Source organism: Toxorhynchites rutilus, chromosome 1, assembly GCF_029784135.1.
Source record: "Toxorhynchites rutilus septentrionalis strain SRP chromosome 1, ASM2978413v1, whole genome shotgun sequence".
Taxonomy (NCBI): Eukaryota; Metazoa; Arthropoda; class Insecta; order Diptera; family Culicidae; genus Toxorhynchites; species Toxorhynchites rutilus.
In genome coordinates, this window is record NC_073744.1 from 178,161,067 (window position 1) to 178,188,744 (window position 27,678).

A 27,678-nucleotide genomic window follows, 5' to 3' on the forward strand; every position below is an offset into this window, starting at 1 on the left:
TTCTACATTGAATTTATACAAAAGTAAACCTACAAAAAAAACTTCAAATATCTCCAAAGTTTGTTATAACAAAATGTCATCTATAGGGTCCCCTCTACACTTTCCCTTTATGACTTCTGGCCACTTCTGACCACTTCACGGAAAAATGCCATAAATATTTTGATACCCCACACGTGTTTTTCGATTTTTAAAATTTTTTATCCCCTCCCCCTGCCCTTGCTTTGGCGTGCCTAACCAAAATGACTCAAAAATAGATTCAGCACCTTCGAAAACCCCTGTAAACCTAATTTCAATGCATTTCCATTCATTTTTCTATTTAATGCCACCTAGAATTTCTGAGGGACCACATGTAGATCGGAAAACAACGGCGTCCCGGCTTACAAATTAGTAAGTGCGCGGAAAAATTTATTCGAATGGCTTTCGCCCATCAATCGCAACACAACTGCAATGTAATCGTAAGAGCAGCGAGCAAAACTATCGTGACAAACTTTTCCTCAGTCTGTCGTGGTCATTCTACTCGTGAGGTAGTTGCTGAATCATCAGGAGCGAGAAACGAACGGAAGGTAAATAGGAGCCATCAGCTGTGAGTACTGATTTCGAATGCATAAAGTGGGAGATAGTGATTAGAATGCTTATCAACGAGGCGAGAACGCTTACTGCTATATACATACCAACAATATACAACCATGCTCTTTGCATTTTGATGCTGAGTACGAATGTGTCATGTTTACTAGAGATGAGCAAACCGTTCACGAGCGGTACGAAAGAACTAGTTCACCAAAAAGAGTGAACGAACGGTCGTTCTTTTTCAAAGAACGGTATTCCGAACTGACGAACTGATTCCGAAAGAACGGTTTGCGAGTGAACTGATTGAGAGTGAACTGTTTGTGAGCGAACTGTTTGCGCTCAAAAGAAGAACGCATCTTTCGCGACTGATTCCGTAAATTGATCAATACTTGGAATAATGTATTAATTGATTCTATTATTTGCAAAAAGCAAGTAGAAGTGATCAATGAGTCAAATAAATTCCTGACAGTCAACACTCATCGAGTCCTGTTTCAATTAACCATAGTTGCACCTGGAATCAAATCTGCACCTGGGGTATTCCAGCAATTAATAGCAAAGATGATAACAGGTTTTGATGGAATTTGTAGAAGATATCATCATCCACAGTGAAATTGAATACAAACACAGATAGAAATCCATTTATATATATAGACTAGCTGACCCGGCAAACTTCGTCCCGCCCAAAATTTGTTTTTTGTTATTGTTATTTTGTTTGTAATACCGTCAAACATTCACGTTTTCTTACTAAGCGCAAGTTCATGAGTCCAATCGCAGAACTGTTCATTGATTGATCTTCTAATCGGCCCTGTTGGATTAACCTTTTACTAAAATAATCCTAGTACTACTACCAAAACTCATCATTATAATATCAGATTATTTTCAGACACAATTCTCATTCAAGATTTTTCAACCACTTGCAAATCACAGTTTTCTCCGTTACGTGAATAAATGTTTGATACAGGAAATATGATAGAACAAAGATAGACCCCTCTTCTTCCCTTAAAGGGGGTGGGGGGTGGTGGGGTGAGAAGTGTCTATTCACCATAGAAACGTTTCGTGCCCCCTAAAATCTTCAAAATCTTCACATGCCAAATTTGGTTTCGTTTGGTTGATTAATTCTCGAGTAATGCAGAAATTTGTGTCTAATTTGTATGGCAGCCCCTCAATAAGAGATGGGGCGGAGTATCTAACCACCGTAACAACATTTATTGCACCCTAAAACCTTCACATGCCAAATTTGGTTTCATTTGCTTGATTAATTATCGAGTAATGCAGAAATTTGTGTATCATTTGTTTGTATTACATTGCATTCTGAATGGGAAGACATTGCTGTCGTTCGAAAACACTATGCCAAGGTCAATCTTCCTCGAGAATCTGCAAAAACGGTATCATGTAGCAAGCCCCAGATCGGATCAATAATTCATATGGAAGATATTCAAAGCTCGAAAAGTACTCATACGATCTTTGTAGTAGAATGTTGAGTACTTGGGACGATTTATGATGGTCCAGAAGAGCGAAATATGGGGTAAGAAGATAAACAATACATTGGTGTAAGTAGTCAAGAATCCACATAGCACGTGAAATCTGAATTAAGCTGTTCGAATCAGTACTCAACGAACGAGGTGATTGATCCAGTTGAAGCAGAAACAGCATTCTTATAGCTCCAGGATAGAGGCCAGCTTGGACTGATTTCATTGGTGAAGGGTCGTGAAGATGATTGAACCTCTCTTCTCCAGGATTTCATAATCACACAAATTAAATGACAATAAACCACAATTTTTGCATGTATGAGAATATTTTACGTTATCTTCCATTGACATTACGTTGGAACAGAATGGTCCTTTGGTGACGCGCTACGTGAGTTCGTCGGCACGCATCGAGCTGCATTCAGAGCAATATTGTAAGCGTAGCGCGTATAATTTGTTTCTGTTTTCAATAGCGTGTATTATAGCATATAGTTCTACCACACACAATCAAATAACAACGCTAATATACCTTTCGTTTCATTCCAGTTCCCTGCAAAAACAAAACAACCAACGCGAAATCAATATAGGATGGTTACGGAGCCGCGTATGATCACTAATTGAAGTCAGAGGGCATTCGGCTCCCAATAGAACGGGAGCCTGTGGCGGCAATCTCTGACAAACATTTCCACTTGATAGCAAATGGGCAGAAATCCTGCGGAAGTAATCGCTTCCCTTGTCACAATTTACGTACAGGCGCAACATTTGTTTACAAAACAAGTGATTATTGTTTGTGTTTGCAAAAAAACACGCTAAAACACGGGAACCCCAACATTATAAGCAATGCACAGTCAAGCTGCTGCTGCTGCAAGTGATAGGAGTGCGACTAGCGCTAGCCGGCATGCCGATTATGATGGGATTCTTTCGGTCGCCGACGAGTCTTGTTCAGTCGAATCGCAACGGTTGAGAAGCGCGGTAGATACCGACACGATCGCAGCCCCGGCCGGACACGACTACGCGACTGAAAGGTGAGAAATATCCACAAAAAATGGGTAATATTTTTGGTTGCGTAATATTCGCCTGAGCTTCCAAATTTCTTGACCTTCAAGATCAGTAACTATGTATATCCATTAGAAACCAATGAGCGTTTTATTCCAACAATACTTAATCTCAGTGTTTATCATCTACGAAGGGTTTAGAAGTTATGACATCGTTTGTTTCGATAAGATAAGAAACATTGTCTTAACGCTAGGCATCTGTCTTCATTTGCAATCGAAGACGGAGTATGCAAATGCAATGCCTAACCCTATGCAAATTAATCCCATTCTGTATCATAGACACAGTGCCAAAATGTTCTGGATTTTTGAGAACCTCAAAGGTGACCGATCAACCTTTAACGACGCTATGCATTCCTTATCTTACCTATAACTGAACACAGCGTTAAACTGAAATGATATCATACAAATTTGTAAAGCATAATAAATTGCACTGAACCTTGTCGTAGATGTGTGTTTTAAAAATAGTAGTAGGCTTTGCGATGAATTGTAAAAAGGAAAGCAGAATAAAGCATAGTTCCGGAAGTGTAAGACGTGTTCAGTGTTTGTGAACAGATTAAAGCCAAACCAAGTCTCGGAATCTTATACTTGATCCAGATCGGGATCATCACATCTGGCGACGAGGAGCGGTAACGTTCTTTATGCACTTTAAATGTAAGAGCGAGGACATATTAAAAGACGAAGCGAAAGAAAGTGATTCACATTCTGTTCAAAATTTGTGGAAACAGAAAACCAACAACAGCCGCTGCAATAAGCAGAAAGAGGTAATTCCCGCTGCAGTTGAGCAGGGACAGGCGTCAAGTCGCCCCCTTGAAATTAAGGCATTAGCCGCTGCGTAATAGCAGGAAAAAATGCGTGTTAACCGCTGCATGTGAGCTGAGAAGAACAGAATCCATTGTGGGTGAGCAAGGAAAGGCGTGAAGCCACTACCTGGAGTAGAAATAGGCACATGCCGTCGAATTGGATTGGAACGAAAAGGTAAAAAAAACCGTTGAGCGTTACTATGGTCACATAAATAACATCAGAAAAACAATTAACAAGTTTCAGTACACAGTCCGTCGTCTACTAAGCGTTTGTGATGAAGAGGTGAAACATCAATTCCTTTAAATGCAGTCATCTTCTAGATACGCAAGTTCGTAAAGAATGGTTGCCATGGAAAAGAAACATCGAAGTAATCGTCGCTGCTGCTAATGATGAGAAAAATGCTACCAAATAGAGAAACATTTCAATTGCGAAAGGTGGACTCGAATTGCAGGACTCGTTTTGTAATATGGTTCCAACGGTAATTTCTGATGGAACAAATGAGCCATTAACCAAGCTTTCGATGCGATGTACCGAAAAAGCGAAAAGATGTAATTTCGGAAAAAACAAAAACGGAAAGTAGAGATTTACGTTTCATCGACGAAATCATTTATCAAACTTGTGTGTAAACACCATTGTGTCAGTTGGAGCGAGACGTTTTCCGAAGATAAAACATGTTCAGCTGATTATGACAATCAACAAAAACGTTAGCCCCAATAGTTCAGCAAGATAGATATCTTACTATTGCACCTCTGAGTCGAATACTGGATCAATCATTCGAAGCAAATATCATCGAACCTGTGTCAGGAGCAGCACCATGGGTTTCACCATTGGTAACCGTTGTCAAAGACAATGGAGATGTTCGTCTTCGGCGTGGATATACGGCGTGCGAATCAAACTACCATGAGAAAATATCAAATTATACCAACGTTTGAAAATTTGAAAGTCAGCCAAATACCTCAGTCGGCTTAACATCGGTCCGGAAATGATCCGAAAAACTATAGAGCCGGGTGTAAAAATGTCATTAATGTCATTTTGATTTTCGGAGAAATCTAAGAACATAATATTGCGTTAACAATCCATTTGAATGGACGGATGAACATCAAAGAAGTTTTCAGAGGCTGAAACAGTTGATATCGATTTTACATCTTCGGATGGGTGAAAGAAACAAGTCTATTCGCGTTGACGGCGTTAATAAACCCAGCGATGCCTTCCCGGTAGGTTTGGCTGCAGTTCTCGTACAATTTGCAAATCACACTGATAATTGCCCACGTATAATCAGTCATGCTAGTAAAAGCTTAACTGATACTGAAAACGTTACTGCCAAACGGAAAAAGAGGCAGAATATTTAATTGGCAGAAAATAAGAACTGGATCATAAGCCACTTAAAGCAATTTCCAGCCCATCATCCACACTGTGCGCAAGAATCGAACGATGAGTCTTGGGACTACAATCGTTTAGATTCACGGTGAAGTACAGCAAAAAACAGGAAGTGGGTTATATCTATGGTATAACCGCAAGGGTGACGTAGGACAATCGTTGATTTAGAGATCATTTGTTTGAAGTTGAATCTAAATCCATTCTGAATGAATGAATAAATGAGTATTAGGGGCACTTCGAAAACGAGAGCGTTACGTTGGAGGTACAAGGTTTTATGCATCCAATATATTATACGAAAAACCTTGTTCTGAAGAATAATCTTCAGAAGCTTTCCTGCTAACTGCACTTGATTGACAAATCACAAAACCAAATGTATTATATGGATATTTTATGGATAGAAAACATTAAAATAAACTCTTTCGCTTGAATGTAATTTTCAATTCCAAGGGGAACTGGCAGATTATTTTCCAGCAACGATTAGATATTTCCACATTTTCCTCGATACTGGAAGCCCACCAGTGGTTAATCGATAACCACCTGTTAATAGCACTTGATTGAACAATATTTGGTCACAGTGTTACATGGATAGAAAACATTAAAATAAACTCTTTCACATGAATGTATTTTCAAATTCCCAGAGGAACTGGCAGATTATTTTCCAGAAATGATTTGATCTTTCCGGAACTTTCTTGATGCTGAATGGCATCCAAACGGAAAGAATTCTGCGCGTGTATGTGTCGATCCTTCGCCGTCCACCTCCTCCAGCACGTTAGGCAACGATGTTGTCTTGTCGATGTCCTCACGAAAAATGATTGCGTCTCACCACCAGAACATCGCTTAAGTATGCTTTTTGTGCGAGATTGAATCGAGAAGAACCGTTTGTGGCATCACTCTCCTCCTGATGGATTCTCTTCTGGCCTAAGGTGCACAAACAGGCTCTTGGTGACACCGTTCATCCACGCATTCATGATAAACGAAGAGCTTCACCACAACAGCGACAACTTGCTCCAATCGCTGTTCAATTAGAACTGAGAGGATTTCCGAGCGCCGCTCGCTTATATACCGATTGGTGATTTCAATAGCCTGTTTCGAGATCAATTTTAAGGCTATTGAAACAAGTTTTTGGATCAAAAAGTAACAATTATATAACGCGTAGACATTTTATCTTTCGAATGAAGTGTTCATCATACAATTTCGTTCAGTTGTTCAGGAGCTATTAACGCTCAAAATCTCGGTCTCCGGCGTAACGCTTTCGGTTTCGAAACTTTGATTTTACACCCCGGTATAGAAATGAAAGACGTAGTCCTACGTCAAAAGTGGAAACATTGCAAACTCAATTTCTCAGTTGATTTGTTCATAAGATGCTGATGACTTCGAAAAGGACAACTAGTTATAATTTTGGCAATTCAAGAATCTGATGATAGATGTTAACGAAAATGAGGAAGCTCTCGATATTTCTGCAGTAAGAGAATGTCTTCGTGCTGGAAACTGGAAAACCCCATTAACAAAAAAGTTTGAACCTTTCCAAAATGAGGTTTTATAGGAGATTTCATGATCCGAGGAAATAAATTGGTGGTTCCCAAGAAATTGAGAGAACAGATGTTACCGTAAGCACATGAATATCATCCCGAGGAATCTGTTATGAAGCGACGGTTGTGAGATCGAGCAAGGTGAGCACGGAACGGATCACGAAACAAAGGAGTATTGCAAAGCTTGCGAAGGTTGTTGGTTGGTTTTCCGAGACGACCAGAACCAATGAACAGGAATTTGATATTGCCATGGATTTCATGGTGAACATCTACCGGTAATTATTGACTATTTTTGTTAGAAATAAAAAAGTTATAGTCATCAAGCAAGACTAAGCCTAAGCAAAATTTTTACCCTCTCAGGATATCCAAAAACCATCACGCTGAACAACACTGAAGAATTTATTGGCAAAGAGTTTGAGAAATATAGTAAGACTTACGGACTTGGCAGTAATTGGAAAAAAGATTTGAAAAACTACTCAATTATGTATTACACGAGAGCTCATTTCACAACTGGTAAAACACCAACAGAATTGTGTTATGGAAGAACGTTCAGATGGAAATTACCTGCCATTGATGATATTGAGACAACTCCATCAACATCTGACTACCGAGATCAAGATTTTTGGAACAAACATAAAGGGAAGGAGCGAGAAGATATGCGACGACATGTGAAGAGTTCTACTACCAGCGAAGGGAATACAGTACTTATGAAGAATCTAACACCAAGAAACAAATTAATAACAGCCAATTCACTGTAGTGATCGCTCAGGCCCGAGAGCAACTGTTGAAGACCCGTATTCTGAAGTAACATATCAACGGAACGTCGCTCACCTGAAGAAGATCGGTAACGTACCTGGAACTTCGACAGAGGAACGAATAAATGAAAACGATCCTGAGAAGTCAATAGACAGAGAAGAGAAGTTTGCAGGGTTTTATCGCTGAAGAAAATGAACACTGGTTTTGCTTCTTAGTTCTGGCACTAGTAATGAACACTTCTGGTATGGACGATTAACTTTTTAGATGATCAAACATTGTTAATTTTGTAAAATTTCAAGAAAAGGGAGATGTACTATTCATCATAAAATATACTTCTGAAAGTTTAAGACGAGTTCAATGTTTGTAGATGGATTGAACCCAAATCAAATCTTATACCTGATCCGAATCAGGATCACCACAGTGAGCATCGAAGATGCTATTCTAGCACGATGTTTAGCGCGTTTTCGCGTTTTGATGAAAATAGAAGATGGTTACCACAACTTCGAAGAAATAAGAAGTGATTCAATCTTATGAGCCAAACATGAGCCAAGAGTGCTTTGAATTCATTAAAAACATTCCGTATAAATTTCAGCCCTCCCCCGTCTGAACCATCCGAGAGTAGCTGTCTGCTGCCCAAAGCCACCGCCATGAAGCACAATTCAACCAACTTCCGTGAGCAATTCAGAAACCGCAGCGCGTTGGTGGATCTTCTTGTGATTTTTTTCGGGATCGGTGCGTGGATCGGGGTGAATTCAAACTTTGTTCAGCTCCCTCTTTTGGTCGTGCACGCGCCGGAAGGATGGAACCTACCATCCTATATGGTAATCGTTACCCAGCTAGGTAACATCGGTCCCCTGCTGTACACCGTTCTTCAGAGATGGAAATCATTCCCGGATTCGTACATGATATACGCGGTGCTGATTGTGGGAACTTTGGGTTCGATATGTATGGCGTTTCTGTACGAGACCACAGCGTTTGTGTTCGGTGCCGAGCGGTCGGTGGCTATGCTAGTCTGTGTGTTCGCCTTAGCTCTGGTAGGATGTACGAGCTCGGTACTGTTCATGCCTTACATGGGGCGATTCCGGGATATATACCTGATCACATACATCATTGGGGAAGGCTTAAGTGGCTTCCTCCCGAGTATAGTTGCACTAATTCAGGGTGTCGGAGGAAATGCCCAGTGCATAGCGATCAATGGCACAGACCCGGACAACCCACAGTTCGTCAGCTACACACCACCGCCACGCTTTGGCTCGATGGAATATTTTATCTTCGTGTTTGTGGTACTAATCTTCAGCACAGTTGCCTTCGTGGTGCTCGATAAGTATCCGAGGTGTCGCGCGGAATACGCCTCGGTTGTGATCAAAAACGGGAATGACTATACCTATGAAACGAACCAACCATCGGCATCGGCATCATCACCATCATCCACTGAAGTGAAAATAATCTCAAACCGGAACTATGTATACCTCATGATTCTTCTCGGGCTTCTCTGCATGTTCGGCAATGGAATTTTTCCCAGTGTTCAGTCGTATTCCTGTTTACCGTATGGAAACATAGCCTATCATCTCACAGTCACGCTCAGTACGATGGCCAATCCGGTGGCATGTTTCATGGCCGTATTTTTACCTCACACCTCGATCCGAGCGATCACTACAATTTCGCTGCTTGCTGCTGCGTTCACGGCGTATGCTCTTGCGACGGCTTTCCTAAGCCCTGCGCCACCACTGGTGGGAAAAGCGATCGGAGATGCTCTGGTGGTAAGATTCCCCTCCCATTGGCAACCTATTTCATGTATGTATACATTTTCTTGCTTTCTTCATTCAGATCATCACGTGGACCATCGTGGTGGGCCTGGTGAGTTACGTGCGTCTATCGATCACCACCGTCTTCCGATACCAGGGAGGAAAATCTCTGGTGTGGGCTGGAGGAGTCACCCAGATAGGATCACTGATAGGTTCAGTACTCTCCTTCGGTTTGATCAACTTTACCGATCTTTTCCAGCCGTACTATCCTTGCTGAGTGTGGCATTTTGTCACTGGACTGCGATTTTACAGTATCCAGCTGTTTCACGTCATTTAAAATAGATTTTTCATTGATCATTTCATCATAGGTTTTAAGAATGTTTTGTCAATAACCAACTGTAAGTCTACACACAAGTCTAATTCATAAGTTTCATTTTTAAAGTACATTAACACTAAAGATAATCACTACTTCGTTTCAACAAGAGTGTAGGTTGTATCCGAAATGCCAAGTTCAGCTGTTTTCTTCCGAATAGAACGTTCTTTTTTTACGAGGTTGGGAAAGGTATTCCCAACTTATCCGGGACGGGTAAACCCAGTCGTGGAGTGCGGCTTATCACTCACTAACACCAAATCCTCCACTTCTGTGTAGTCAGAGCTCTCTCGGAACCACTCGGGCGACCATTTCGGAGGCCGGCGGTGCCCATGCACTTCACCAGTCTTCAACGTTGCGCAAATAGCGTTGTTTATGCCATTTTTATCCGTTTACCTGTCGAAACGTGTACCGATTTGGAATTACCCTCAACCTTTACGCCCCGTCACAGCCACACTCGCAAAATTTCTCCCAAGCTGGTGTAGGTACTGTTTGGAACAGCAGTGACCAGATGGAAACTGCGTTATTTAGAAATGTACCTCCCTATGTTTCCTATTGACTCAGCCCGAAAGTGTCGGTGAAAGCTTGTGCGTTCATCTACCGTTTTGTGCCACACGCGATCCTGCTGCCACCTCGTCATCGATCCTGTTCTCAAGAGTTTCCGAATTCCTTTGGTTTCCTTAGTTAGTAAAAATCATTGAGCGATTCGAAATGAAGAACTGCATCGACGAACGAGAGAACGTTCTGATGCTTGCTATCTAGCCCATGAGGCTCCCTTCGGCGGACACCGATCCTAATCGTAAGCCGATTCTAGAGGTGGCCATACACTGTTTGACTTGAGGTCAAATATTTGACACTTTTTGATAGTTAAAGTTAGGTCAAAATTTAGTACAAATTCCATGTTTGACAAAAATATTTTACAGTCATAATCACACCTATTCGTTTTTGTTAAAGGTTTGACATAAAACTATACAGGTCGGACTCGATTATATACAGCAAGACGGGTCTATGGTACTAGGTGAGGCCGTTTCGTCACTATGTTGGTTAGGGGAGCGGTATATGAAAACAGTACGGAAGAAAGCAGACGGGGAATTAATTGCTTGTAGCGTGAAAGAGACAGACTGATCAGGAGCGAGCTTCGGCACTAGCGTATTGTGTTTTGTTTACAAACAAAACACAGTAGACTTCCAAGATGGCTGAAGAGTGGTTTTAGCAAGTTGGCCCACCTTAGGATATACTTCTAGGCGCCTCGATATACAGTTTGAAAATATTTCTTTTTTGACGTAGGACTACGTCTTACATTGAGGGTGTCAAATCAGAAAACAGAAACACGTTTTTATGAAATAAAGTTAACGTTAATAACTATTTTTGCCGCGAACAGATTTTAACGATTTGCATAACAAATGAATCGGAAAGTTATTTATGAAATTTCAACGTATTCGCAAATAATATCCGAAATGATAAACCAACAAATGTGGCTACGAAGACCCCCAACTTTTAAGTTTTTCATTTCAAAAATTTTATCAAAATCCACTGATTTATAGCGAATTTGTTTTTGTTCAGTTTCAACCTCAGTGCCACCTTAACTGCTGTCAAAACGTTTTTTTACTCACTCAGCTTCAACCTAGTATCACACTAGTTCGCCCCGAAAGTTGTTAGTTTCGCACTGAGATGTTTCGCGTGACAACTATACTGAACTGTCAAGTTCCGAGTATTGTTTTGGAAAATCTAAAAATAAAGACTATGAAAATGGAAAACCTGCTGCTTTTGCTTTTGTATTATTGGAAACGTAATCCAATTCGGATTCTGATTTTGAAGAGTTTATTCGCGTAGACGACATTGAGCTTCGTGTGATTTCATTGGGACGCGAAAATAATGATGGATATTCTGGTGGAATAAACATGCTTTCAAAATCAAAATTATGAATGAAAATTGACTTTAACGTATCGAATATTTATTTTATTTGCTGAAAAAAGAGGTTTTTATCGATATCGCAGAAATATATTGAACGAAAACTGTGTCTAATGATGATTATATATTATAATAGTAATTATTTGTGGAACAAACAGGAAATGCATCGACAAATGGTTAAGTGAATGTCAGAACTACATGTGTTAGGTAATCAAGCAATATGAAGTAAAAATTTTCATTCAAACTTTCATATTTTTACACTGCATTTCCACTGCGTCTTACCTTCCAAGCACTAATATCGCCACCAGACGTCGACAGTGTACATTTGTCGTCGCAAATATAAACAAATCAGACTATATAACGCACACCAACAAACCACCGCATTCGTGGAATAGTCGGGCTAGCTCACCGCGGATCACGAAAATCGCGGATAACACAACAAAACTAAAAATGAGGCGCAAACACAAAAAAACAGATATTTCAGCATGAAAACAATGTTTTATCAATACATGAATCATTGAACTATCCATCTGTAAGGTCGTGTACACCAGTAGTCAAATAATGTGAAAGCCATGACCAAAACAGAAGAACAAAAACCTACCACTCATTAGGTCGTATGAATAAAAAAAAGTATTTACTTATTCTGCCCGTTTCCAAGTAAAGTAAACTCTCCTAGTATTTACTTGAATCCGTATGAATAAAAGTTTACTTTACTAATTTCATTTTCGAATTCGAACATAGTTTTTACTTTGTCAAACATCTGTCAACTGATTGTTTAGGTTTCGTTTCAAAACGTTTTTTTTTTTTTTGACAAAGCTTGAATTCGTGATGAAAAAGGAATAGTGTCGACGTCTGGTGGTGACTTTCAATTAGGGACCATAGTTTGGGTCCCTATCTCGTTAGTGTAATACCTATCATATTAGAAGACACGAAGCTAATGTTAAAATTTGAATCAAAATGTTCACATCATGTTATTTAATCACTTAAAACATTTTTTTTCGACTTTTATTTAACCCTTTGTTTATACATTTCCAACATTATTACTGAAACTTTTCATTATAATATAAAGTTGTCTTCAAAAACAATTTTCGTACAATATTTTTTCCCTAAACTAGTAAACGAAGCTCAATGCCATCAATGCGGATCGTTAACTTATTTAACTTAAAGTGCAAGATAGCAGCATTAAACATAAATCGGATATGACATCAAAACGAATGAAAGTGTTTTCAGATCCAAAGTATGCTCATGAGCATACTTGATAATTACAAAGTAAATACTTGATGAATGCTGTTTTATTCATACGAAATCAGCTAAACATCCATTTTCGAAAAGTTAATACTTTGTTGTTTCTTTTATTCATACCAAACGTAGTAAAAACTTAATCTCACTGGTGAATTTTGTTTTTATTCATACGACCTATTGTCAAATTTAGGGTAGGTTCATAGAATTACTATGGAACTCGCTTTCGCGGATAAACCGCATCGCGGATCATCCGCTCGCGGATAATGGTGGTTCTACTGTATTTGCAATGCCGATTTCCCCAGGCTCCATGGTTTTGAAATCTGTGTTAGGGAACCTTGGCACCTTGATTTTGAAGTTTATTCATTTTCACTGTAATGAATTGTTATTCAGTGCCCAAAATGATTGATGCAAAACTCCCGTTTGAAAATGATTAAAAATAATTTACATTTATGTATTGTTGCTTCCCGCAAAGTTACCAAAGTTGCTGTATCAATCGTTGATTGGGATGTGTTTGCATCCGACGTTCACGTCACCTACGGTTGGTAATATGTACAGAAAATATATACATTTTACTAATGTTTGCATTCTCATAGATTTGATAGCTTCTTTTACCAAGAATTTTTATGGGTGTATGACTGCCAGCAGCTTTGATCCGTAGGTGGATTCTGTGACAGACAGAAAAAAGTACATCTTGCACTGCAAGCGAAATTTATCGTTTTCCTTCGTTTCCATACGCCGGGTCGTTAGGGGCGTGGTGAAGCATCTCAGCGTCAAACAAGCATTCATTCCAGTATAGTCGAGAGGGAGACATTTTCGCCGATTGAATACGATGCAGCGTCAATCAAGTTTTGGTAAGCATTTTTATTGCTTTCAACTCTTATCATGTTAACATACTTCAATCTATTGTAGAAGAGTCCGGTGGAGAAGAATCGTTGGTTTCCGACGTTTCAGGCTATCATATCCCAAGCCTCCAATGGAGCCTCCCCCAGAGAATGCTGATGCATGTGTACGAAAGCTCAGGGATTGCGACCGCACGAAGTTTGGCATTCTGGGAAAAATTCCTCGAGCTTAATCCGGACATTGAACTGAGAGCTCAAGATCTGCGCATGCAGTTTTTTGGTGATGTGCTCCATGAAGCAAAGCACTATGAAGAGTTGCCCAGCACCGTAATCGGCTATATAAATCCGATGTTCAATGAAATTCCCCTGGAAGCGCTGGAGTTTGGCGATTTGACCGAGGGTGAAGATTTTATGGTGAATGTTCTCGTTAGTGACATACCTGCAGGATTAGGACTAGAAGAACTCGTTAACAACATCAACGTTCCACCCTCAGCTGCTCGCAAAATTCCCTTGGCACCAATGAATTTGGACTTAGCAAAAGCACCTCGCCCGACTGTTGCTACCGCTACCGCAGAGGACGATTTGTACAAGGGATTTTCACGTCTTCTAAGTGAACTCGTTTGGACCAATGAGGAGACAGTCGAGAAACCAATTCTCTCGCCCCTGGAATTACGCGAAAGAGTTTCGGCCCTCACCAAGGCTGGGATAGCTCTATCCGACTTGGTAGGACTGCAGATGGATTCCTTTCAGCCGCCAGTTGTCCAAATCGAGGAGAACCAATTGGGTCCTACGACATCATCACGAACCCCTACACCAGCCAAGCGGTACAAATCGTTCGATGATTCTGGTTTGGGACTATCGCCGAGGAAACGAGCCCGTTTGCTAACACCCTCCACATTGACCATCCGAAAGCAGAAGCTGAAACGCAACGCTTCAGCTCCTACCGAGAATTGAAAGCCGTGCTCTGCAAATCGTTCTTTAGCTTTGATAGTTTTGTATTTCGATTCGTTTCAGCCCAATAGAGCTGTTAATTGACCGTAGAACTTGGAAAGAAATGTTGTGGTAATAATAAGTATGTGAGCTAACTGAAATCTTTATTTGTATGAATCTGCTGGGGTTTGAAGCTTCTATGTTTTTAGTACCTGAGTTCGTGTTCTAGTTAGAAACTAAGCATTATACTTTAAACGCCAACTTAGAGTCCTTGTAAGATATTGTAGTTCGTTCTGTCCGATGATGGTTTGTGTGTCCATTGTCCATACCCCTTGAGAAATGGTGTACAAAAAAAAAGAAACCATAAAAGGTCTCTATTATATAGATCGAACCGATAAGAATTTTGCTCGTTAGCTCGATTTTACTTTTATAAATACCGAGTAAAGTTGATAGCATCAAACGAGTAAAAGCTATCGGTGCAATTGCCATACTTTTTTGAATTCTTTGGTGTGCTTGTTGCATATCTTCAGACAATTATTTGGTATTGGTTTGCGTCTCCGATATTTTCGTTTGGGAAACATGTCAGAAACGCTCAAATTATACCATGGACACGAGATGGTGGATAGAAGGTGAGAAGCCTGTACCTTAATGTTGCTTTGTTCAAATGTGAGAAATTTCACACGCTGAAAAAATCTGTACCAATCTATACTTTTCGACGAAAATCTGTAGCCTGTACAGAATCTGTACCAAAATAACGAAAAATCTGTGCCTTTTCATATAAATCTGTACGTGTGGCAACACTGGTGAGAAGATTCACGAGTTTTGATTGTGTCAAACTTTGATTGTTTAGTAGCCAGGAAGATATGAAGTTCACATACCAGGCATACCAGTCAGTTGCTCAAATGGTACAAAATGGAATTTGTCAACGAATAACGTTGAAAGAGGATATACAGAAACTAATTACATATTTCTCGCATTACATCATCATTTAAAAAAACAACATGTAACGAATTAAAATGTTTCATTTTTTTATATTAGAATTAGTATTGTAATGTCTATTATTCTTGGATTTTAGAGGAGCTTCCGAGGTGACGTCACAGATTTAAAAATCTTCCCACCTTACATTTTCCATCTCGCAATGGACCAGGGATACCAGGTGGTTTTTTCAAACGTCTTCACATCGTACGAAAAAATGTCTTGAAATGTCCTCACAATCATGTTGAAGGAAAATAAAAAACTCATAATTTACTTTTGAACAAAGTTTGACAGCTTATTCAATGTTTATTCTAACTGGAATTGTTATATAGCGTTTTTCATTAAACTTACCTTGAGGTTTTGATGTGTATTTCATTAAACTGCGAACTAAATTTCATGAGTTTAGAAATTATATACCGTTAATTGAGTGAATATCGCCAATAGAAGTAGGGTTTTTTGTCTCAGTGTCATTCGTTCAGTGTCATTTGCTTACTTTTATTCTCAATAATCAACGGAGACTTTTGTCCCGGGGTTACACACTTAACCTAGATCTTTCAAACGAATCGAAGGTTTCCCGGTTATATAACGTTTCAATAATTGGATTTATGGATGTGGTTTGAGTTACAACCAAAGCTTAAAAGCTGAAATAAACAAATTGAGTTTTCACATTTCCATTTTTGTGGAAGAAGTGGGGCTATATTCATTCAATCAACGGTTCATCAAGCGAATTATAATTTCTAGACTCATAAAATCGAACTAAATTTGCGCAATATATTCTTTGTTCACATATACTGAAATAAAGTTCAAGATAAGTTTGATGAAATGCACTGTGTAACAACACCAATTAAAATAAACATTGAATAAACTATCAAACTATGTTCAAAAGTAAGTTGCGAATTTTGGTTTCCTCCGATTTGATTGAGAAGACATTTGAAAACATTTTCTCGTATCATGTGAAGACATTTGAAAAAATCACCTGGCATCCCTGGGTAGCATGAACAAAGCAAGCACTTTGATTGTAAGAAAATGTAAGCTCAAATCGGACCATTCCTTCCTCGGGTTTAGGGCACACCAACACATTTGGCCTTCCATTTTTGTTTATATAGATAGAAGATATAGGAATGTGTTATTCCGTCCGAAAATCCTTTTCACTTTCGAACAAAAATCAATTTCGTTAGCGCCAACATCAAATGGACTAACAACGCTTAAGGTGGCCGTACACTGTTTGCCCGGAGGTCAAATATTTGATATTTTTTGACAGATAAAGTTTGATTTGATATTTGTACAAACACTATTTTGTTTGCCACTCTTCAATTTTCAACAGTAGTAAACAATATCAAACACCGAACATGGAAAAAAATCAACTGAAATATTCAAGGTAACCTAACAATGTACCGACAGGTTCGAAGAACAGACTGAAAAAATATTTTAGGCATCCAATAATTGAATATTTGCTTGTCGTGTTTTGTGTACAATAGATTTGATCAGTACACGTTGACCAAATTTTATCTGTCAAAAAGAGTCAAATATTTGGCTTCGGTCAAACAGTGTATGAGCACCCTTAGCTAATTGTAGAACATATGGGAGATCAGTTTTCCGAATTTTCCGATTTTTCTTTCCGCTATATTAATCTACGGAAAGAGACGAATACAACGAAATATAGATGACTCAAATTGAACCATTCCTTCCTCGGGTTTTGCGCTTACCAACACATTTGGCCTTACATTTTTATTTATAGATATAAGATATGGAAATGCGTTATTTCGCCTGAAAATCAATTTCCATTTACGAACAAAAATTAATTTCGATAGCGCAAACATCGAATGGACTAACAACGCTTATTATGATGTAATTTTCGAACATGTGGGAATTTTATTCCATTTTATATGCACAGTTTTGTTTCACAATCTTTCGTCACGCAGCTCAAAAGTTCTATCCTTTGGGAATATGTTGCTTATACCATGGACATACAACTGTACTAGCATTGTACGTGTGCAGCATTGTACAAGTGTCATCATAGCATGATACACATACTTTGGTTGTACATTGTACCGCATATCAAACTGGCAATCAGAAATTTTACCAATTTTCACCACACATTTCAATGAAAAAGTTTTTCATTTAGCGTCTAAACTATCAAACACAACAAACAAGTTTCCAATCTAAGTTATTAACTCGAGAGAAAGTCAATGAAAAGAATGTTTACCGAGTGTTTTGATCCGGTTTGTTCATACTACCAACCACTACCCGTCTATGGCGCTGCGAATAGTTGGAATTGACAAGCCTGTTTTCTACGGCTTTAGCCGTACTGCCCGGTTTAGCTCACCTCGCTTTGGTCCTCGAGAAGACTGTTTTAAGCGAACAGCAGAAAGCGGACACAAGAAGTTGTCTGAACAGATGATAGAGGAAAATAGAGAGGGTAGTTAGATTCGACCTTTATATATTTTCAATAATTTGATGGGTTAGTATCGCTACCGTTTTCGTTGGGGCTCTTCGCTGTCCTTCGTGTCCGTTGTCGTCGCGCTGCGGTTCACCGTTGCTGATGGGAGGAAGAAGGCGTTCTGTCCGTGATGCTCTGGACCGTATAGTAAGAAGTCGTCGCTTGGAAACGTGTTGGTAGGTGGCCGAAGTTGCTCTGCAGGAGCCCAAGGATGGTGTAGTGTGCTTTAAGGTCCTAATGATGGGATCTTGCTCTATCTCTGTCACTTCACTCTACCACTCCCTATTTTGGCTTTCACGACTCTTTACTATCTATCTTCTCAACTCACTGTCGGTCAATTCTCTTCTCAATAATTTTTTCTTCCAAATTTGAACGTCCTTGTTGTTCCCTGGTTCATAGTTACCGCATATTCGTTCCATCTCTATTAATAATTCAGATGTGAACACTTGTTCGTTGTGTGTCACATTACCAATGAAGCAAAGACAGCAACAAACCTTCGAATGTTCCGTAGTATTTGTAAATAGTTTGGATTTTGGAATGTTCATTAATGTTAGCATGTAAGATGACGAAGTTATTACGGATACTTGTGTTTCTTATCTTTAGACTATGATGATAATGGTATTTTATTTGTCAGTTTAGTTTTCCAATATATATTTTTCTCTAACCGCACACTCAAATGTAACTTTAAACAATAGTTTAAGCCCGCGCGCGTTGACACACATAGAGAAGTATGAGATTGAACATAACGAGATTTTTCTGTGTTGTGTCAGACCTCATTGCAGATTCAGGTTGAATGCAGGGCCTGGAATACGGCTTAGGTTTGCTCAGCTGTCTGGTCCCGAAAACGATCGCATTAGCGTTGTCGGGTATCTAGTGATGCCTTTTCCTTGTATCTAGTAAAAACCTTTTTCATTGAATGCAAAAATGCAATAGATTCAAATTTCTGATTGTCAATTTGACATACGGTACAATGTACAACCAGAGTATTTGTGTCGTGCTACGATGGTACTTGTACAACCCTGCACACGTACAACGCTAGTACAGTTGTATGTCTGCCTAGGTTTAACGCTCCAATAAAATAAATCCTGTTTGGGTTTCGAGCGATGCGATCAGGTGTATGGCACGATTATCGCTATCTCACTCAACCTACCGTCATCGCATATCTCACTATCCCTCTGCTGTAAAAGTTCATCATCGACATCACGATATGTCAGATAGTGGTAAATTGGTAATTCGCGATGGTGTCGACGTCTGGTGGCGACTTCAAATTAGGGCCATAATTTGTGTCCCAAACTCGTTAGTGTAATCTCTATCAGATTAGAAGACACGAAGCCGGTTTCTAAATTTTGAAATTTGAATGAAAATTTTCACATCATGTTATTTAATTACTTGAAACACATATTTCTGACTTTCATTCAACCATATGGCTATACAATTCCAAAATTGTTGCTGAATTTTTTCATTATAATATAAAATTGTTTTCATAAGCAATTTTCGTATGAGTAATTCAAATAGAATACTAATTTGATATGGAAAAGCTAATTTTCATTCATAATTTTAATTTCGAAAACGTTCATTCCGACTGAAAAACAGCTATTCGTTGACGCTCCCCTAAACTAGTAAACGAAGCACAATGCCGCCAACACGGATCGCTGTTTTGAAGAAAATAAATACTTACTACTAACTTACTAACTTACTTACTACTTACTACTAATACTGACGTTTGAGATGTTGGCACCAAAAACATGGCGGGTGTCATACAGCTGGATGCGATGCTCCTTTTCGTAAAATACATACACCCCAATTCGAACGAATGCACCTTCATCACTTTTGACTTTGGCCCCGATCGACAAATGTAAACAAACAAGAACCGTGCGGGTCGATGTATGCGTAGCGAAACAGCTGATCGCTGCGCTTGCTAGTGTTGCGTTTACAAGCTACAGCTGAGACCGGTATGAGTGAGCATGCGCCACCCCGGAGGTTGGTGAGTGTATGTGTGATCGGCGAAGGAACTGTCAAATCGACCCCCCTCCCCCGCACGCTCCCCACATCCTCAACACAATTCGATAGTGTTGTGTTTACCAGTGGTTCGCAAGTCAATCTATGCTAGTGGAAAGGACGCTAATCGAAGCTTTTGTCAACCGATAGTGGTAGTGGTGTTCTTCTGCTCAAAAACTGGTAAGTGGCGGATGAATATGCTGCCTTCGCGATTTGTTTATTTACTTATGCTGTACCTTCGTAAGAGATGAACCAGCCTACGGCTGAAAGTCTCTATAATAAAGAATAAAAAAAAAATGCTGTACCTTCGGTTGCAGGAAATCTTGCGTGCAATTTTCAAACTCGCTCATTCAGCGCATAAACTGAGCCTTCTCTCACCAATACTTGCTTTACTGGAGTTTCGTAGTGTTTCGCTATACGATTATGTGCTTATATATCATCCTGTCATCTTCGGTTACTACATTTTTCTCAAGCTACTAAATGATTTTTGAACTTTTCTCGAGCAAGGTAGTGAAGATTGCGCACCAATAGCGATGAATAGTTTATTGTACGAAATTATATATTAGTTTATTATATTGTGCGGAAGAAAGGTAAGTAATCAATAAATATTATAAGCGATCAATAAATATTATGCTACATTATCGCTGGGCTACATCGACATTACAATTTCTTTAGGTACTTCTATGGCGTATTTGTCGTCCTTGTTCTGTGCGGTTCATTAGATATTCTTAGATATTAGATATTCTCATAACAAAAATATGTCGATATAGACGACATTAGCTGTGATCAATCATTATCAAGAAGCATTTCTAATCATACATAGTCAAAGTCAGATAAAATATCGAATAAAAATTGTATACGTAGGTGTTTTCATTGAACCTCTCCGTCGAATGCCTGGAGGGGGGTGGGGGGGGGTGGTCGAGCGCCCCTACACATTGAAACACCGTCTCGGAAGGTTAATGTAAATGTTTCAAAGCCGATTGCGAGAACGGTGTGTCGATTGAAGATAAAGTTGGAATTCGTTTTGATTCGGAGAATTTTGACAGCTTTCAACAAATTTATTTCTTCACAAACTCAGATAGAATCATTTCATCAAATCCCTCATTTTTGATTACTACCTTGTGTCTTCACTAAGTCGACAAGATTAGGTTGTGAATAAAATTTTGGGAGATCGATGCTCAAGAATTGCGAGTACATTCACGACTATCCACAAGTTTTCGCTCTGATCGAGATCCGAAGATTGAGGTGCCCAGTCCATTACCGGCAATGTCGGCGTCGGTCCCCGTTCCCGAAGTTATTTATTGTATGAAAATAAAAGTCAGAAAATCGACTTGAAAGATACATATCGTAAAACATCCGAAAATAAACTAGTTTTTATAGGTTTTTATATTTTCATATTTAGTAACTGTCAGTCCCAGTGAATAATGTTGTACTAACGAAAAGCGAAAATAGGCTATCGAAAAAAAGGTTATCGTAATGTCCATGTATGCAAGCAACCAAACAGTATGCTGAAGCAAAATCTGGTGGTCAAAAGACGCGCTCGAAAGCTGTACAACAAGGTTTTGACGTAGCATGAAGGATGCATGCTGATGAATGACGAAACGTACGTGAAGATGGATTTCGAACAGCTCCCAGACCTGAAAACTTCATAAGGCTACTACCATTGTAGCTATCCTTAGCAAATTTATGTTCGTTTTCACTGATACATTTGCCGGAAAGTTTTTGATTTGGCAAGAGACTTACAGCTGTGGACAGTAAGCCAAGGTTCTCGTCACGAAGACAATGAACTCGAAAATGTATAAGGAAAAGTGTCTGTAGATACGTTTCCTTTTGTTTATTAAGGCTCACAAAGGTCTGGTGAAGTTATGGTCAGATTTGGCAAGCTGCCACTCATTAATATCAAGAGAAACTTTCGTACCCGGGTCGGAAGAGTTGCTTTGTTTAGTAGCGGACACGCAACCAATTAGGCTACGAAGACCCCTTTGTTTGTAGTTAGCTGCTGGAAATGATAACGATCGCACTCGCTTGAAACAATCTTTATCAAAGCTGTATGCGCATTAACTCTTAAGCTCAAAGACTATAGAATGAACGAAGAAGAAGAACATAGCGCGCATAGCGGAAAGTCGAAGACGAAGTCCTACGTCAAAAGTCGTCTTCTGCTGGAAATGATAACGATCGCACTCACTTCAAACAATCTTTATCAAAGCTGTATGCGCATTAACTCTTAAGCTCAAAGACTATAGAATGAATGAAGAAGAAGAACATAGCGCGCATAGCGGAAACATTGCATAAACATTCTCCTTCTATTCCTTGGCCAATTTTGTTTTTTTTTTTGACATTTTTCGTTCGATCGATCCAAAGTTATGCATATTTTTCTTCTGCTTACACATTCGAAAATCAATACGGTTAGCGCACAGTGCGTGGGGTGCCTTACCAAGCAGCAACGTACTACAATGTCTTTGAACCAGAAACCGTGTACGTTAATTAATCACATTGTCGAGCAAAAAAATTCAAGATTTTTTAAGTTTTATCCAAATAAAACCATATTTTTTAGAGGTTTTAGAGGAAAAGATCCTCAAATGTTGTTTCACAGTAATGTTCGAGTGGTGGAAAACGTTATTTTGATCTACTCGAATGGTTAATTCATGGTTTATTTCGCTATATTACGATCTACTATACGCTTTGAATGGAATACTATTTGTCGGACATTCGAATGAGTATAAAAAAGATTTTAGATAAATCAAAGCCGAACTTCTTAAAGTAAAATGATTTCACGGGATCCAGTTTTCTTCCAGTTTTTTTTAAGAGCAATCTTCCAGTTTTTTGAAAAATATTATTGGCAACCCTGCATAGAGATATACCGAGTAGAAAAAGCGATCCATGCAAGTATCGAAATTATTTCATGAAATTCCAGGCTCAGGATACAGAGTCAATTCGATTGGTTCTGGCAATGATGGTTTGGGGAGCATCTTCCGGTAATTAGGAATCAGAATACGTGGCTCGACGGAATTCGCCTGGATAGGCGGCATTGGTATCGAGACGATCAAGGCTCGAGATAGTCATAATCGTCAAGCTAGCGTTGTGACGTCGGAAGGAGTTCTTCGTCGGCCAGTAACGAAGCTGGCAATGATCGATGTCGGAATTAGTGTGACTAATGTGGCCAATAGAGCGCATCCAAGGGAGGATGTTGCAGCAGATACATCGATCAACCTTGCCATCTAACATAAACAGTATGAAAGGGTAATGATTTCGAGCAATTATAAAATTACAGGTTTGTGTAATTATTGAGTTTACTTAGAAATTGCCACTGCATGATATGTACAGTAGGACCCCGATTATCCGCGAAATAGTCGGGCAAGCTCACCGCGGATAACGCAATGAAGGAATAACACAGCTACGCGTACGCCTGTGGTGATTAATGTTTAGAAGAACAAATCTGTCGTAGTTTTATTGGGTATCGCACAGTCCCCTCTGACTTAACACCGACCAAGTGGTTCACGCTCACAAAAATGCATTTTCTCAACACTTTCCGGTACGATAACTCTGTTTTTGTCGTGAGAGGCATTTTACATGGGAATTCATTGACAAATGAGTAACCTTCTGTAAATTCACGAATAGTATTTAGCAGCATTTGTTCTGTTTACCCCATCTGTTTTACTTTATTCAGGCTCAATAGCACTTCAGCTGTAACAGAGCCAAATTTATTAGTGTACATTTTTATCTTATCGATAACATGTGGTAAATTACACAATGTCGCCTTTTCGGAGAAAGAGTATTCCTATTGTACCACTATTCCGTACGAAGCGAGGCAGTTGATATGAGGCTTCCATTATTGTGTTGTTAATACCACAGATTACCGATATTTCTTACTGCAAGCAGTGGAGCGTGTGTGAATAGATAGGGGCTGGATACAAAGATGGTCGATTAAAGGCCCCGAGTTTTGAGCACACGACGTATGCATTCAAGAAAAGAAGAAATTTCAGATGGCCATGAAAAAAAATTACATTAGATGATTCAATGGACCGAATTTTGCTTAAATACTACATTTATTAGGTCTTCGAAAACAAATATTAGACTCACAGCCAGTGGCGTTGAGTGGAGCTTTCGCACCCAGGGCGGAAATGTCGGGTTGCATCCCCTCTTTCTTCGCTATTCGTTAATGAAGGGGTATTTTTGCACCCCTAAAATCGTGTACCCGGGGGCGGTCCGCACCCCGCACCTTCCAGTAGACACAACTGCTTACTGCCGAGCAGCCTTACGGTAGTTGGCCGGAACCTTTGCCATGATCGATGAGAAGATATTTGTCAGCATGTTCTTCAAATCTTTCATGACCTTGGCGACCAACTGCTTCTCTGTTTGACCTCAAAATTATTGGAATAGACCCTCCGTTTGTGATTCGCCCAGCAATTTTCTATCGTTCGCCGCCGGGGTACTTTGGGAGGGTTGGCGGACTTCGGTACAACGTCTTTATTCAGTCGGTCTATCTCCTCCAGTGATTTGTTGTCGGCCACTTTTTCTGGATGATTGGTTGCTGCTCAGGCATGGTCGGCCCAGACTGACGCTTTCGCATTAAAATGTCCATTTTAGTTCATCGGTTCATAGTTTGGTTGGTCGTTCCGACGTCCCGGCCCAAGCCGAGGGACGATGGGTCTACCTTGCTCTCAGTTTCCCTCCTCTGCTTCTGCTGCACTTTACGGTTGCACTGCACTGTCGGACCATCAGAGCCAGGCTTCCTTTTGCCGCTCTCGCCATGCTTCTGAAGAAAGAGGATGTTCCAAATGCCGCGTCGGACAATTTCCGGCGAACACAAAGTGCCTTACGAGGTCCAACTTCTTTGCGCTCTAGGGAAAAATTGCCATAACGAACAAAGTGCAAATTAGCTGATAAGGGCGTCGATGCATTTTTGTAGAAGGCCCAATAAACGTAGGATTTAAGAAAAAAATGTTTTTTTTATTAATTCGTTTATTTTTACAGGCTCAGTTATGGAAAAAATGGTTCGTTGAATAATATTTTGTAGTATTTTTTTTCATCGTCATCGAAATTTGTCCATTTTTTAATGTATACGTTAGAAGCCGACACACAACTAGTTAGGCTGCGAAGACCCTCGAGCATTTAAATTGTTGCACTCAAAGTTACATCAATGTAACAATTAATAATTTAAGAATCTGAATTGCACATAAAAAGAGGTACCAATTTAAGAGACAGAAGTATCAAAAAAGTAAAAATTTAATAAAGATTAGTTACATTCTCATAGTTGAAGCACTGATTGAACATACACAGACGAAAACCATTTCCGTCCATTTAATCTTGCAAAATAATTTTCTATTTTGTCTATTGTTTCTCTATTACTTTATGTATTTTGGTGAATCCAGCTTCGATTCTCAAAATATACGATTCAGTATTTTTATTCATCATTGTTTATGTTCATAATTCGTGTTCTTCGGATTTATTCGTTCCTTTTTTTTTTTGTTTGTTCTAAACCACTCTAAACTCGAGTGCCGGCTTCTCCCGTCGCACACGGACGCGCTCACAATGCAACAAATCACTGATACATCCCTTCTGTCGACCACTGGACGACTGTGTTAAATTCCATATTTATACACTATACACACACCTACACACTTTTTTCCCCTGTTGTGTTTTGTTTCAGTACTATGATTGCGGTACACCACCATTCCATTCAGGCACCTCGCATCGCAGCAGGCGTTTCAGTCAACGGTAGAACAACAATCAGCAGCAGCAGCAGCAGCAGTAGCAGTGGCAGAAAAGTATGAGCGAAGGAAAATGTTTCAGCGAAGAAAAGTGACAATGGTTCCGCAGTGAAATGTCAAATCTCTTTTCGTTTTAATTTCTGCGTGCATGAAAATTAAATTGTTCTTCTGATCGGAGCTGGGGGTCTGAAAAGAATATGGACGCTGTGTCCCAGTGATCATCGGGAGTATTTTCGATCGGGACCGGGAATGGAATCATAGTAGACAGTGGTCAGTGCAAGAGTCAAGTGGACATTTCTCTAGTGTTGGAAGGGGGATCGATGTAGGCAGTGGATATTTATGGAAATCGTCAGCAAATAAACGAGTGCGTTTTGGACAGTGTGACCCAAAGGAAAGAGAAAAACAGAAAAGGAGAAGGTGTGTGCCACAACCAAGAAGGGAAGCAAAGTAGAGAGGAGACTGAGTTTTCTGGAAGTGATTATTATTCGTAAATCCTCCACATTAACTAGATTGGTTATTGAATCTGGTCAAACTTCGGAGAAACATTCAGAAACTAATCGCAGTTAAAAATGCAGCGAATTCCTGCTACGTATTAGCCGATCCCGGGGAGAGACGACGAAGATTGTTGAACTTGAAAAATACTAGAAAACTGTTCAGGCTATTTGCAGTGCAAGTGGGTGTGGGTGGTGAATGCATTGAGCAACGATGGTTCGTCAGCGTCCGGAAGGGGTGAATGTGCTCGGCCACTTAGTGGGCCGACAGCTCGGCGACAATGTTTACAATTTCCGTAACAATCTGTTCCACGACCGGTTGCGAATTGCCCGGAATCTGTACAAAAGAGATCTGGTGTCGCATTACGGCTGTGTCAATGCGATCGAATTCAGCCAGGAGGGCGAACTGCTAGTGTCCGGTAAGTATCCCCGCATCTCGGGCATATAAACCGATCATACCTGTTTCACTCCCGTTTCTTCCTCCTTCGCTGTGTGCACCCACCTGTGCGTATGTGTGCCTTCGTGTGCAAGTATTGCCGTCTCCCGTATTATCAATTATGTTTACGTTACGATTGCATTAAGGTTTTCGATTTTTCTTCTGTGTACATCAATTGGGCAATGTATTATGTTCTTTCCTACAGCACATGCGATAGGACGGGACGGGAAAAACCTAACAAAATGGCCTGTTTGCTCTTATGTCAAGGGCTCTCCTCGGAACATTATCTACCCGAGCAGGGATTAGATGCGAGAGCGATGGACAACGGAGATGACATTTTATCGTTTCGTTTTGAACATGGTTTTTGTTTCGATAGCTGACAATCAGTATCCTCATAGTCTCATTAGGCTCATTGTTTGTTTTTCGACGGAAGTGACTTTGGGCGTGAAGACCTTAACTAATAAAGCAACATGGTATACTCAGTTTTCCGAAAATTTATCTAGACTAACATTTGAAAAGGGCTAAATATTTTTGATAATTTTTTTCAGAAATTTTTGTAACCTAACAAAATGGCCTGTTTGCTCTTATGCAGCGACGTAGTAGACAGCGCTCCTGGCAAACTATGAAAATGGCGCCCCAAAAAAATACCACTTTATTCGATTTTTTCACTAACTTTGAGTTTCTGATATTTTGAGAAAGCTATTCACTTATATCAAAGTTCACTTTGAGCAGTTTATCCGTATAAAGAAGGTTAGGAAAAATCATTCCCAGCTTCGCTTATACTCTAGTCAAAACTTTGCCTTGCGTGCGTTAACTGAAGCAACTGAAGCAAAATGATCCTTAATTGCATTTAAAACAAGTTCTGCTAACGATTCACTTTCGATCGAAAAAATTGCCAAGTCATTGAGTCGGTATTGGTTCATTTTAGAACGCAGATAATTTTCAATCAATTTACGATTGCTGAAACTGTGTTCGCACGATGTGCGGTCTGTGTCATTTTCACTTTAGTGTAAACCAGACCAGCAAGCTCTTCCGTTCC

At 39.7% G+C, this 27,678-nt stretch overlaps 3 protein-coding genes across 6 annotated transcripts in view; all 3 read left to right on the forward strand.

Annotated features, from left to right (window-relative positions):
- Window positions 1-420: 420 nt before the first annotated feature.
- On the forward strand, window positions 421-9,764 carry LOC129762903 (solute carrier family 52, riboflavin transporter, member 3-B). 3 transcript variants are annotated; one of them, XM_055761507.1, is made up of 4 exons: window positions 421-563; window positions 2,580-3,058; window positions 8,144-9,311; window positions 9,379-9,764. In XM_055761507.1, exons 2-4 carry the CDS (start codon window positions 2,874-2,876, stop codon window positions 9,571-9,573), a joined length of 1,548 nt encoding a protein of 515 aa, XP_055617482.1. In that variant the 5' UTR covers window positions 421-563; window positions 2,580-2,873; the 3' UTR covers window positions 9,574-9,764. The 3 variants fall into 3 exon arrangements, with proteins under 3 accessions (XP_055617482.1, XP_055617484.1, XP_055617483.1); XM_055761509.1 differs by having other exon boundaries at window positions 507-583; XM_055761508.1 differs by lacking the exon at window positions 421-563 and adding an exon at window positions 2,414-2,467.
- Window positions 9,765-13,555: 3,791 nt separating this feature from the next.
- On the forward strand, window positions 13,556-14,672 carry LOC129763347 (uncharacterized). Its single transcript, XM_055762316.1, has 2 exons — window positions 13,556-13,670; window positions 13,729-14,672. The coding sequence occupies exons 1-2, from the start codon at window positions 13,649-13,651 to the stop codon at window positions 14,610-14,612; spliced, it is 906 nt and encodes a 301-aa protein (XP_055618291.1). The 5' UTR covers window positions 13,556-13,648; the 3' UTR covers window positions 14,613-14,672.
- Window positions 14,673-20,054: 5,382 nt separating this feature from the next.
- LOC129762361 (uncharacterized protein DDB_G0283357) overlaps window positions 20,055-27,678 on the forward strand; it is a 28,718-nt gene continuing 21,094 nt past the window's right edge. Inside the window, exons 1-2 of one of the 2 annotated variants that reach the window (XM_055760580.1) lie at window positions 20,055-20,181; window positions 25,652-26,622. In XM_055760580.1, coding sequence (XP_055616555.1) covers window positions 26,418-26,622 — 205 coding nt within the window. In that variant the 5' untranslated portion in view covers window positions 20,055-20,181; window positions 25,652-26,417. Of the gene's footprint in view, window positions 20,182-20,435; window positions 20,592-25,651; window positions 26,623-27,678 lie in introns of those variants that run through there. The other variant, XM_055760579.1, reaches the window with a different exon arrangement.